General features: G+C 34.2%; 2 protein-coding genes across 5 annotated transcripts in view; one reads left to right on the top strand and one right to left on the bottom strand.

Moving 5' to 3' along the window:
• Positions 1-3448, bottom strand: part of LOC125679300 (syntaxin-binding protein 4-like) — a 135736-nt gene extending 132288 nt beyond the window's left edge. For all 4 annotated transcript variants that reach the window (XM_048918414.2, XM_048918415.2, XM_048918416.2 and 1 more), the window contains exon 1: positions 3265-3448. The gene's annotated coding sequence lies outside the window, so the exon portion shown is untranslated. The remainder of the gene's footprint in view (positions 1-3264) is intronic.
• LOC125679310 (ubiquitin-like protein 3) overlaps positions 3437-12797 on the top strand; it is a 43052-nt gene continuing 33691 nt past the window's right edge. Inside the window, exon 1 of the mRNA XM_048918439.2 lies at positions 3437-3766. Coding sequence (XP_048774396.1) covers positions 3737-3766 — 30 coding nt within the window. The 5' untranslated portion in view covers positions 3437-3736. The remainder of the gene's footprint in view (positions 3767-12797) is intronic.

The raw sequence follows: 12797 nt of genomic DNA, 5'->3' as shown, positions 1-12797 counted from the left end.
CGTGGATCTAGATAGGATTCAGTTATTGAATGGGTATTCTTCAAGTTAATCATGACTACTTTGATACCAATTTGAATTTTGTGTACTAATTGTGTGCTGACATCATGCGCAAACAAATCGAATGGCGAGGAGGAGACAAAAGTCTAAAGTTTTTTTTGTCAGTGTTAGAGCTTTTTACATGGCAATAGCATCATATTAGTCATGATCAACTTATAAAATAATCATCCGATAATGGAATCCTTGCGTTTTGGATGGTAGATCCATGAAATAAAGTTGTAAAAGGTCATCTTCGCAAGCCAAGTGTTTTCGGTCCGCTTCGCTCCCTGGGGAGCGAAGCCGACCGAAAACACTTGGCTTGCGAAGATGGTAAAAAGTAGGCAATTCCAACTTTTCAATATGAAGTCTGCTCCGACTCTCTCTCGCACATGTCAGGATATAAAAGCAGGGGTAAGAGTTGGAGGAGTATTGGATTAGTTGATATATATCCCTACCCAGGGAAAACCAAGTAAAATGTCTGGAAATTTTTGGGATTTCTTAAATACTTCATCTTCCGAAAGAGGCATCAGTCCAAATATCCAACCTTGACGAATCTCACCGAGATTATAACAAGAACAGTGTTGTGGTTGGTTCAAAAATTATTATGCAACTTTTTTGCTATGTCCAGGGGTCTTTTAAGGTCTTGATTTCAAGGGCCTGGGCCTTTCCAATTGGGAAAAATAGCGACATTTGCTTGAAATTGGGAAAAAATGTTTCATACAAAGAAGTAGGGATAAACCAATCCAGAGTGCATTAAGGTATAATTGGACTCCTTCTGACTTTCAATTTGGTCAAAGTTTACCTCATTCACAATCTAATTAAAATTAGATGTTAGATCCGCTTGCATACTCGCATATATATGTATGCGAGTATGCGAGCAGATCTAACATCTAATTTTAATTAGATTGCCTCATTCAAAGAAGCAGAGGTAATTAGGTTTACTTAACAATTTTGAAGCAAAAATTGTAATTTGTGGGCCTGTGAAGAAGATTTGTGAACAATTAGGCTCCTCTGCTTGACTTGTTTACATTGTAATGTTTGGGAATTTCAAAGCAAAAATTGGGAAAAATACCTGCTTTTTAACATTGGGAATGGGGCCTTATTTCAGGCCCCTACAGACCCTAAAAAAATCCCTGATGCCACTGCACTTAAGAAATTCAATCTAAACTGGCTCAATTGAAGCTATTTCAAACAGCTCAAATATAACGCTATATAATATATAGTTAAATATAGTTGCAATAATGTAGCACTCTCCAATAAAAAAAATTTAAAAAAAATTGGGGGGGGGGGGGGGTACAAGCTCCTTAGGATCTCCGTAATGGTGCAAATGCGGGAGTGATTCACTCCCGCAACATTTTAGATCAGTCTAAACATTTGCTGACTTTCTTTATGCAAATGAAATGATATTGTATGTTTCTTAGTCAATATATAAATTTACAACCTGCAACTTACGATTTGTGAGGCTCGATATCTATTCTACCATTTTCAACCATTTCGATATATTCCAATTTTCTCGATTCATATTTGTGCGTCATGTTTGATGTACTAAAGTTTCAACTTACAATTTGTCAAGTTATTTGCATATGCCATATAAGGTAGTTTTTACATCAATGGACGAGTGAGGAGGAGAAAACTATTTTGTTGGTATTGAAAAGGTTTAAATTTAATATCAAGGTAAAAAACGAACAGCAGAGTGTAATTCTGCAACCATATTATTTTCCTTTCTTTCAATGTCTGAATGGCTCATACATTTTCGCGCTGATTGTCAATGTTCTTGTTGAGGTTTTTCAGTATATCCACCTAGGAGACCTCACGATAACAAGCATGGCGGAGCAGATGAAAAAGTTTGCATGCTGTACATGATATTTAATGAAAAACACACCAAGCACAAAGTTGGTACACTCTTTTTGGTGTAAACAACATTTGGGACTAATACATGGAGCTTACTATCAGTTGTTCATTAAAATTATTTTGCACCATTACAGAGATCCTATGGAATTGTAGCCCTATCCTAAAAACGTCAGAATAAAAAAGGTCGAATCTAGGGCTACATTATTGCAGCTAAGCTAAATATCATAAGGTTATTGAACTTATATTGGTGAATATTGGCATGAGTTGGCTGTAAAAATGCACGAGCTTGCGAGTGCCAATATTCATGCACCTATAAGTTCAATAACCCTTTTATTATATAGCTAAAGTATTTAGTTGTTAAATTATATCCCTTTTCACTCAAACTACTCCAAAATAGATGAGAATTCATCAATATTGGCATCTAAGGTGAAGGTGTGCAATAACAGCATGCATTTCTTAACTGTTCAATATTTAACCTGTCATTAATGCATGAAGCAACCTGATTTTGTAAATGGGGACATTATAATTTATGTACAGTAAAACATTTTGCTTATAAAGTGATTTCCTACACACAAAGAACACCGGAAAAACACTTATAAACAGATATATTCACAAATACACAGAACAACTTACAAGGGGTTAACAAATATAACGACTACAATGCTGCGCAATTAAATCCCCGTCCGCTTGCCTAGAGTTCGCGGGTAAGAGAGAGAGAAAAACACGTGCAGGCTCAGAGGACTCCGAGCCCGACCAGAAATACCAAAAATCCACCCCCCAAAATCACTACACTTAAGTAAATATCAAATACCGGCTTTGTCAGATTTGGAGGACCGTTGTCTGCCATTTTGGCTTGTTTACGTCGTTACGGTAACGTCAATATTGAACGCTCATACTCGGAATGTTTCGGGCGCATACAATTTACGCAATGCAAAGTTAGCATTGAATAAATTCTCAGGATATTGAACGCTAACATTCTCTAGTTTTTACGCAGATTTTATAATAGACTATTTATTAGCTATATAATATAGAGATTATACTGAACCTGTCTGGAGCACATGGTTTTGACACAATATGAGCAATTTGGTGTATATAGTATAATAGTCTCACTTTTATACTATATATACCAATTTGCTCATATTGTGTCAAAACCCTGTGGTCTGGAGCTGCATTTTTTAACATGTTTTTAATAATTTTTCACTGCATCTTTCTCTTGCCGCGCAATGCGCATATACATATTCACAATTATGCGACAATGCTCCAGAGGAGTATAACAACAATCCATTCTAATTTCTAGAAAACATCACATAATTCATAAAATCAATTTGTACACTTTTCACTTACAGACATTTCTATTTAATAATCTGTGAAATATACCTTTTTAAATATATGTACGCCCACTGCAAATTTTTGTTAGTTTTCTGTCCTGGTCTTTCTTTCTTTTTCTTTTTTTCTCTCTCTCTCTACCTCTTTCTCACTATCGTCAATCAAACACTTTCAAACTTCTTGCATTATTTTTTTGACAACCGGAAACGGAACCCTTTCCTACGCATGCACTAGAAATTCTTTAAAGAAAATTACCCAAAATCCCTTGCCGTTCATAACTTTTTTATTCGCCGCCATAGAAGTAAAAATTTACGATTATTTTTGTGTTAACAAGGATTTGCTAATACATATGTTGCCAGTGAATGGATTTTAGTGATGATTAAAGCCTAATCATGTATGACTGATAGTTTATGTACTCATCAGATTAAACGGAAGTGATGATGGAACCGGGTATTCGAATTTAATATTTTATTGGGTTCTTAACTTTTTGGCCTGTATTTCAATAATTTATTGACAGAAAGCTATGGGATCTCGAGGAATACCTCTCGATAAGGTAAACTTTCCTTTGTAAATTAATTTTCATTTGTATTGTGTTGAGGATGCAAATTTCCTGATCAGCTGATCTGTAGCCATGCACTAGATCTACTTGTAAACAAAGCAAGAAGTACCACAATATTATAGAACTCCTTCAATAGGGAATTGTTACCTCTATGAAAATAGATCCATAGTATTATCTTTCAAAAAATAATATATTCATCATTGTGTATTTATTTACTATACATATGAATGCTTATTTAAGATTAAAATGTAAAGAAGTTTAGGGACTGAATAGTGGATCCTTTTGATTTCTAGACGTTCTGTCCCATAATCAATCCGTCCCTTAGTCGATTTGTCCCATTACCGATCCGTCTCCTAGTTAATACGTACCCTAGTCGATCCAGCCCAGAAAAAATAATTACTATTTTTCCAAGTGCTATTTACAGTACTGCATTGGTTTAATTCATCTGTGTATTTCATCTTCATGGTGTGTGTGCCGCTGATATCTTCTGTCATCAGGTTGTCATCCTTTTTAAATATGCTATATGGTATTTATGGCTTGATTGCAGACTGATTACCTTGATCACACATAATGTATATTAATCTTCTTGAGACTGTTTATCACAACAAATGTCTTTCTTTTAAAATCAAGAAAAACATACTGTAGCGTTTTCGCTACTGCAAGGGTTTTTCAATTTCAACACTCAACTCCTGGTAGCGGAGTTATATCCAAACGATTGACAAAAGTTTAACTCTGGTAGCGAGTTAGATCTATAGTGACCTGGGCTCAGTCATATAAAATACCAAGTAATAAAAATGAAACAACACAAGTGTAAAAGTTTCATTACTTTCATTTGAATTAAACATGGATTTTGTCATAACTCTGAAATACAACAATATTTCTAAAATAGTCACTTGCTAGAATATATAACCAGGGCCCCCCAGATGTCTGGTAAATTCCAATAAATGTAAATTATAATTCCAAATATTTACAATTAAGAATTTCTATAAAGTTTACCTGGACATTTCTCTTCTAAAAAACAACACGTCCAAATGGTTTGAATGAAAAGCAAAAAGTGAATTGTCTTGTTACCGTTGACCCAACCTGACGTCAACCCGACCCAATGTGACGTTACATGCTACAGAGGAAGTATTTGATCGATTCAAATATGTACAAATTATCGCATAAATCGCGCCACCGGAACAAGACAATGTGAAAGTACAAGTAATAAACAAACAAGGTAAAACATAACCTCACTGAAAGAAATGATCACATACGAGTACAAGCAGTGAATAATTGTCACTACAGTTCTTGGTACCTGTAAAAAGAGAAACTATATATATATATATGTATACATATATAAGTATTCTAGGAAATATAACAAGCACATTCGTAGATCGACAATAGGAAATTTGTTACAATACTTTGCCAAAGCATTTAAGGTATTTGTTCCTCCATTTTGAAATAAGCTTTCTGTAATCAGTATTTCCCAAAAAGAAGAGATGTTTTTTGGTATTTGACAGCTTTATAAAAACTGTTTTCACTAAGGTGTTTTCACAATGATCAGTGGACATGGGACACACATATACATTGATTGCTATACATAGTTGAATAACGATGTTTTTACAATAATTAATGAGCACACATTTTCATAACCATCACACTTCAAACAAAAATTATAAATCCTAGTTAAGGGTTGTATAAACAATTTTATTTACATGTCTAACTTTGGCAGTTATCTAATTTTGATAACTATAACTGCAATATAGATGCAAAAACTTCCGTTTTTCTTAAGGTAGTGATTGCATGGCATGGCATCACGTGGTTTAATTCATGTATTATCTAAAAAGAGATTATTTTCGTTTCCGATTCTGGAATACGTCAAACGCTAAGCATCAGTAATAATGAGAGACAATCGAAACAAAGACTTGTCACATATAACCAGACACAGGATAAAGTGAAAATATGTTTAGAAATATACAAGTAAAATAAAATACAAATGAAAAATCCCTTGTGTTTTAATTATTGAATAAGGCCTATCTTATAAATAATAGTCATAGTTTACATCTCCATGATTCATATACACCCCCCACCCACCCCCCCCCCCCCCCCCACCCACCCCCCCATTGCTCCCCGGTTAATTTTCAGTCTTACAAAACGTAAATTTAATTCACAAACCACTAGGCCTATTAAAATTATGATATATAATGCTATAAATTTCATAACATGCACATAAATCTAAAATGCTGGATGTAATATCCAAGGGAAACTGTTAGGCCAAGGAATCACTTACTGGTTATGTAAACGCGTCATTTTGAGCAAAAAATATCAATAATTTTAATCATATCTTTCCTAAGTACACTATACATAGATTTAAAACCTTTATTTTGCTACAAATATTCCCATCCTCCACTTTGACAGGGATCGAAATTAACTTTTTTCACCACTAGCAAATTTTAGCTATTGGATTATTTTCCAACTAGCAAAATTGAGCTTTTACTAGCATTTTTCAATCGATTACTGTTTTACATGAATTTAAGAAATCAAGCATGTCTCTATTTCAAAATTTTGGGAAAATCTTTTAAAATCTCCTTTAAAGTGCAATAATAAAATAAGATTGCGAATTCTTTCATTTAAAATTCAATGAATTATCAGACAACATACATGGTGCGGGTCATATGGTACACTTGTGCGGCGTACTCGCTGTCCAGAGGTCTACCACCTATTTACAGCATCATGTGGATTGAAATCTTGAAGACTGTTTGCGCCAATTTAAACTATATGTTCAAAACTTTTGGAAATTTCATCTAAAAAAAATTCTAGTTGAAAAGAAAACCCTGCGAACTCTAAGTGTTTGACTATATAGAGTACAGAAGGACACCGCGTGAAACGGTGACACACTGTCATGTGTTGTTTTATGTAGACACGGACGAGATCAATATGCTTGCTATTTAAATCAGACGTCTCTGAGACGTCCGAAGTGTGTATGAAGTAGGCTATCTTCGACATCACTGACTGAGATGACCTTGGCCTTAGTTATTTATTCGATCCACGTTTACTTTTTCAATACTTGTATATTCATTCTGTAAAGCGTTTCTATGCACAAGACAAAATTATTGTAAACTTCAAAGTACAGCCAATAAACCGAGGAAATCCGGGGAAAAGATCGGGGTTTTTTCACTCGCAAAAAGTTGCGATCACTTGTGATTTTTTACTTGCAAATTCAATTTTTAACTCACATTTAGCGAATATTTCCCCTTAATTTCGTTGCCTGTTTGAGATCGTCAGCTAAGAGCCTCCGAGTCGGGGAATCGAGGAAATCTACTTTGTAATGTGGATGTTAAAAGAAATCAAAAAATGTGAATTTCGAAAACAACACTTGCTGTTATTATGTTTTTCTCAATTAGTTCAGTTATTTCTTATAATTTAAAAAATAGTGGAAGTTTTGTTGTTTTTGATAATCGCTTGGTTTGAAAAGAGAAAGAAAAAAATGTCGCAGGTAATACGACGTCACAATGCACAGCTTACATTGGCTGTGTTATATTTCCCGCGTTTTTAACATACGTTTACAGAGCATGAATATACAAGTAATTTCAAATAGAAAGTAATAAAAACATCTCCAAATAAACAGTACTATCATTCTATGTAGAATAAATTCAATAATAAACATCAAAACATTTTCATAGTTTTAATATGAGTTGAAATAAATGCATGTAAGATGCATATCTATTGTAATTATCACCTGCAGCATTTATGTAAGGAGGGGGTAACTATAGCGATCATAGTGCCATAGTAAACCTGAAAACCAATATTGATACTTTCAGGAAAAATTCCTCCTAACATGTTAAAACATATTTAAAAATTTTAAAAAATTAATTGGTTATCAGGGGTCAACATTTACATTTGTCCGCTTGTCCGGTACCAGTGGAAAAACATTTCAGACAAGTGAATATTGATGGGGACTTGTCCGATTGGACAAGTGCTTTTTTATGTAAAGAAGTCTCCAAACAATTTTGTGAAAAGTTTATCGGTAAAATGAACTTCGATTGCTATGTAAACTAGCTGAGTCAAACTCAATCAGGATTGGTGTTCACTTATTGCGTACTACTTTCAATCACCCATTGCAATCTCTTACCAGAGAGCGTTGCGCTACGCTCCACAACGTAGCACGCCCTCTGGTGAGAGAATGCATCCATGGATCTTACGAAGTCATTGATTCAAGATGGGAAGTCTAGATAAAATTTTGTTTTATGCGTTTGTTGTTTTTATCAAGATAATAAGATAAAAAAACAATCAATCAAGCAGGTATAAAAATAGACTATATATTAAGTAAATTAAATAAATTTTTCAAGTTGACGATATTATATCCTTTTTTTAAAAAATTCTGGACAAGTGAAGTTGAAGTTCGGACAAGTAAATATCTTTGTCTCTTGTCCGAATGGACAAGTAGGAAAAAAAGTTAATGTTGAGCCCTGGTTATTTATTCCTCAGGGGGTGAAATTATGTCTGCTTTGGTGAATAATTGCCTTCTAAAAATTGCGAAATTGCTCATAAGCAGCCCTGCTTCTACTTATGAAAATAAATGGACATATTAATACAAATTATATATCATTTAAGGCTTTAACTTCAATTTGATATAAAATTTGTATCCCTTACCCCTTTTGTATCATTTTTAAACATCACCTCAAATACCTGTACCATTTATTACGGAAAGTAGACAAGAGGGGTTATTATGACAACCGTAGCATCACAATTTCTGTGAAAACCAAATATGATACTTTCATAAGGCCACTGATAAAATATGTTGTGTTTCCGCTAACCCGACCGACCCTAAATTATAGCCCCGACCCTAGAAATGTTTTCCACTAATTTGAAAAAAAAAAATCGTCATTTTTCCGGAAAAAATATATTCTCGGTACTTGGTTTTCTTTTTAGTTAGACATTGGGATGAAGTCATTCAAACGCTCTAACGATGTACAAAATTGCATGGTATTGTGTCAAGCGTTTAAACAACATTGATAATGTTTGTAACTAAACAGCATGGCATGATGGTTGACCTAGTACTGTACCTCCATGCTTGCCTCACGCAACGGTGCTTTGACAATTGAAGTTAACAGACGGCCGAGAGACTTTGCCAAGTGTCATGTTTCCATAGAAGATTTTCTTTTGTTAAAATTGCCAACTCCTATGGTGTTTTTAGACGGTGGCTATTTATAGCCACTGTCTTGTGCTATTGCTTTAGCGGGCATTGTTTATATGGAGGTCATGGTGCAGAGTGACAGACGTTATATAGTGCACTTGAATGTCCAGTCTATCAAATTTGTATGCACATCCATGGTTTCTGCTGCAGTTCTAACTGAATACACTATGAAAAAGGCCACAAATAAAGCAGTGAACGCATCCGAGTTGTTGATGGCTGTTGAGAGCCGAGGGGAAAAAAAGATGTGCAGACTTTTTTTTTTTAAATAAAAATTTATGTCCGGTAAAAAGTTTTAGCTGGAAGAGAGTTGGATCCCATTAGAATAAGTGGGATCTGCCCAGACTGTCTTCCTACCCTTGTTCCATTTAGATTGTGAAAGTACATTCAGAAATGAATTAATAAACTTAAAATTAGCTGCAGAACTGTAGCTCTCTGAAAAAATATTTTGACATAACAGAGAGTTACAGAGCCACCCCTTATAAAAACCTTTGATTTACGGCGCACAAAAAGCTGCACACGGTTGAGACCTTACATCGTTGTATTCTTGAGTTGCTGTCTCATAAATTTAATATCAAAAAAATCTTAATATATTTTCCTACTATACTTGTGTCTAAACATACCTTCAAATATTCATTAAAGCCCCATACGACCTGAAAACTCCCAGCTTTAAATGTTTTCGTTTGTTGACGTAGCCATGTTAGGTAGCCGGTCAATTCGAATCCTGGTTAATTTCCATACTTGCACAATAACGTCTAGATGTGAACTAATATCCCCACAAATATTTTAGCTAAATATTTTAAATAATATATCACCCCAGTGCCTTTAAATAATAATTATTCAAATAGCTAAACTCACAGCAATGCGGCTTTCATTAGTCTGGTCCGGTCTCCACCCCTGCCACATGAGTGTAAAGGACTTTAGTAGCATTTTCATGAATCAAGAGCTTATTTTACCTTTAGAAAAACTTTATTTTTTTAATTTCTATAAATTATTCGTATTGATAATAAATGAAGAGCGAATACATAACATATAACGAATTTTATGAATAAGATACCAACAGTAACAGGATTCGAATTGACCGGCTACCTAACATGGCTACGTCAACAAACGAAATCATTTAAAGCTGGGAGTTTTCAGGTCGTATGGGGCTTTAATGAATATTTGAAGGTATGTTTAGACACAAGTATAGCAGGGAAATATGTTAAGATTTTTTTGATATTAAATTTATGAGACAGCAACTCAAGAATACAACGATATAAGGCCTCAACCGTGCGCAGCTTTTTGTGCGCCGTAAATCGAAGGTTTTTATAAGGGGTAGCTCTCTGTTATGTCAAAATATTTTTTCAGAGAGCTACAGTTCTGCAGCTAACTTAAAATATGTTAATGATGTTGATATTTTGGTGATGATTTAATATTTTTATCAAAATCATCACATTATTTTCCTGTCAAACATATCAAATAGTAGTATTGCTTTGACAACCAATCTAAATGTAGAAACAATATATATGGTACTTGTATAGCATAGGGGCATAAAGGAGTTAACTTTAATTTGTGTTTTATGCTATATGTTTCATTGAAAAATATTGTTTCTTCTAAAACATCTGGAAATAATCCTCAGCCAATAACAGGTGAAATGCTAAGATTGAAAGTTTACTTGCAATGCAATTTAAGCAAAATTTTATATTGAAAGTATAAAATTCAATAGATCATTGAACTTGTTAGAGTTTACAATGTTTTCGCATACTTTGAAAAAATAAAATTTAAAAATAAAATAAAATTTATTTCCTACCTACCTACCCTATTTTTTTCTGGAACGTTAGCGGAAACTCAACAATTTTTGTCGTTGGCCTAATGAGTTACAGATACTGTTAACTACACAATATGTAAAAATAAAAAAAATTCATAGATTCATTAATTTTCAATGACCCATGCAATCACTACCTTAAGTAATAATCATTTATTATATCTTTGATGAAAAAAAATTGGAGGGGCCGGATCGACTAAGCAAAATGGGCCGAATCGACCATGGGACAGACCGACTGTGGGATGGAACGACCTGCTACCTATCCTTTTAGGATGTAAATCACACCAGTGACCAGAGAAATTGTTATGAATGGAAAGTGGAGGATATGTACAGTTATAGTAAAATGTCATCGGATGCAGGGTTTGACACTAAGGCACGTCCGACCGACCGAGTCTACTAAATGATACGTCTGGTCGGGTAAAATGTCGATTTACCAGGGGTCGAAATTAACTTTTTCTACCACAGGCTAATTTTAGCCTGTGGGTAAAAAATCCACAGACTAAAATGAAAACCTACAAGCAAAAATAAAAATAATGAAGCAGTGCTCTTTTTTCATATGTTTTTTTTTAAATCAACAGTTTTCCTCATCATTACTGAGCCTAGTGGGTCAACAGGCATCGTTTGGATAGGACACTAAGTTACGAAAGTCATATGGTGCAATGTTTATGTCTCTTGATTATCGCACCTCTAATCCATAACCTGTTTACCGCAGGTCTAGGTCCAGTCTTTCAATTTCATGCCACATCAGGGTTGTCACTAACGATTTTTCAAAGCGAATCCCGGACTCGTGGTTTTATAAGCAGCACGATCATGAGCCCCATGAACTTTTTTGATAATCGTCTACGCGGTGAGCAGTGCACTCGTGTCATCACTACAACCCGACCTCAATATGACAATAAATTAATTTAGGTAGGATATTCTCATGATTCTGATAAAAATGACTACCGGAAGACTTGGTAAAACATAGACTCCGATTTTTTGTTTGTTTTAGATAAATGAATAACAAAATCCTCATACTTGGAATTCAATTTAATTACCCCTACAGGTGAACAGGACTCGTGGCGCATGTCTATATTTTTCATCATAATACGCATTCTCTCACACGATGTCCGACCTCTAAAGCATTTGTTTGACTCCGAGTTTCTTAAAAAATCATAAAAGAAAAATCCGGATAGAAACGGCTGTTGAAATTGGTCGTTCTTGTAAGCGTTTGTATGATTCAGAGTGCAAGTTTAAAAAAAGCGAATAGCGCATCACCGTATAAAACAGATACAATACGATCATACTTTGTAAATCACCACTCACTAAGATTTTCGAGTGTCTACTATTTTTACTCGCTATTTTTCAAATGTACTCGCATTTAGCGAGTATTTCTCGCTAATTTTGAGCCCTGATTTACTTGTCCAACTGGTCGTGTTGAAAAAATAAACAAGAAACTTTACTTTAAACCATGGTATATTTTATTCTTAACTAAAAAAATAACTGTAAAGAGTTTGCGAGCAATGTTGAACTGCATAATGACATAATCTCTATTTTTAGTTCTAATATATACGTCGCTGTCGGAAGTAATTTTTTACGACATCTACACAATGTTAATGTGTGTAAAGTTATGGTTGGGATAAATAGATATAAACTAAATTTATTTTCATTTGAAAAAAACCAGTTTATTTTAATTGAATATAAGAAAGTGTCTATCAAATTAATAAATTACGTTGTAAACAGCCATTTTGTGGTGTTGACATATTTTCGGGAATGTCTCTATATTCAAATACGAGTATTGCACTGCCCTACACTCACTGGAGGCCTTAAGCAGACCCTATCTGGATTTCAGAGGATTCAATCTTTATCTATCACATCACTGAAAAAGGGGAGAAAATAGTATTTTTGAGAATAGACCAAAAAACCGCATAATGTGGTCTTTAAAATACACTGCATATTCATTCTTGTACACATAAATTTGTTTGGACAATTTTTCTTTACATTATTACGCACTAGAGTAGGATTCTGCACTTGTGTTGATGTCATTCAACAGACATTCGAAT

Source organism: Ostrea edulis, chromosome 2, assembly GCF_947568905.1.
Source record: "Ostrea edulis chromosome 2, xbOstEdul1.1, whole genome shotgun sequence".
NCBI lineage: Eukaryota > Metazoa > Mollusca > Bivalvia > Ostreida > Ostreidae > Ostrea > Ostrea edulis.
Note: the sequence above shows the minus strand (reverse complement) of the source record. Positions and strands in the feature narration are given on the sequence as shown.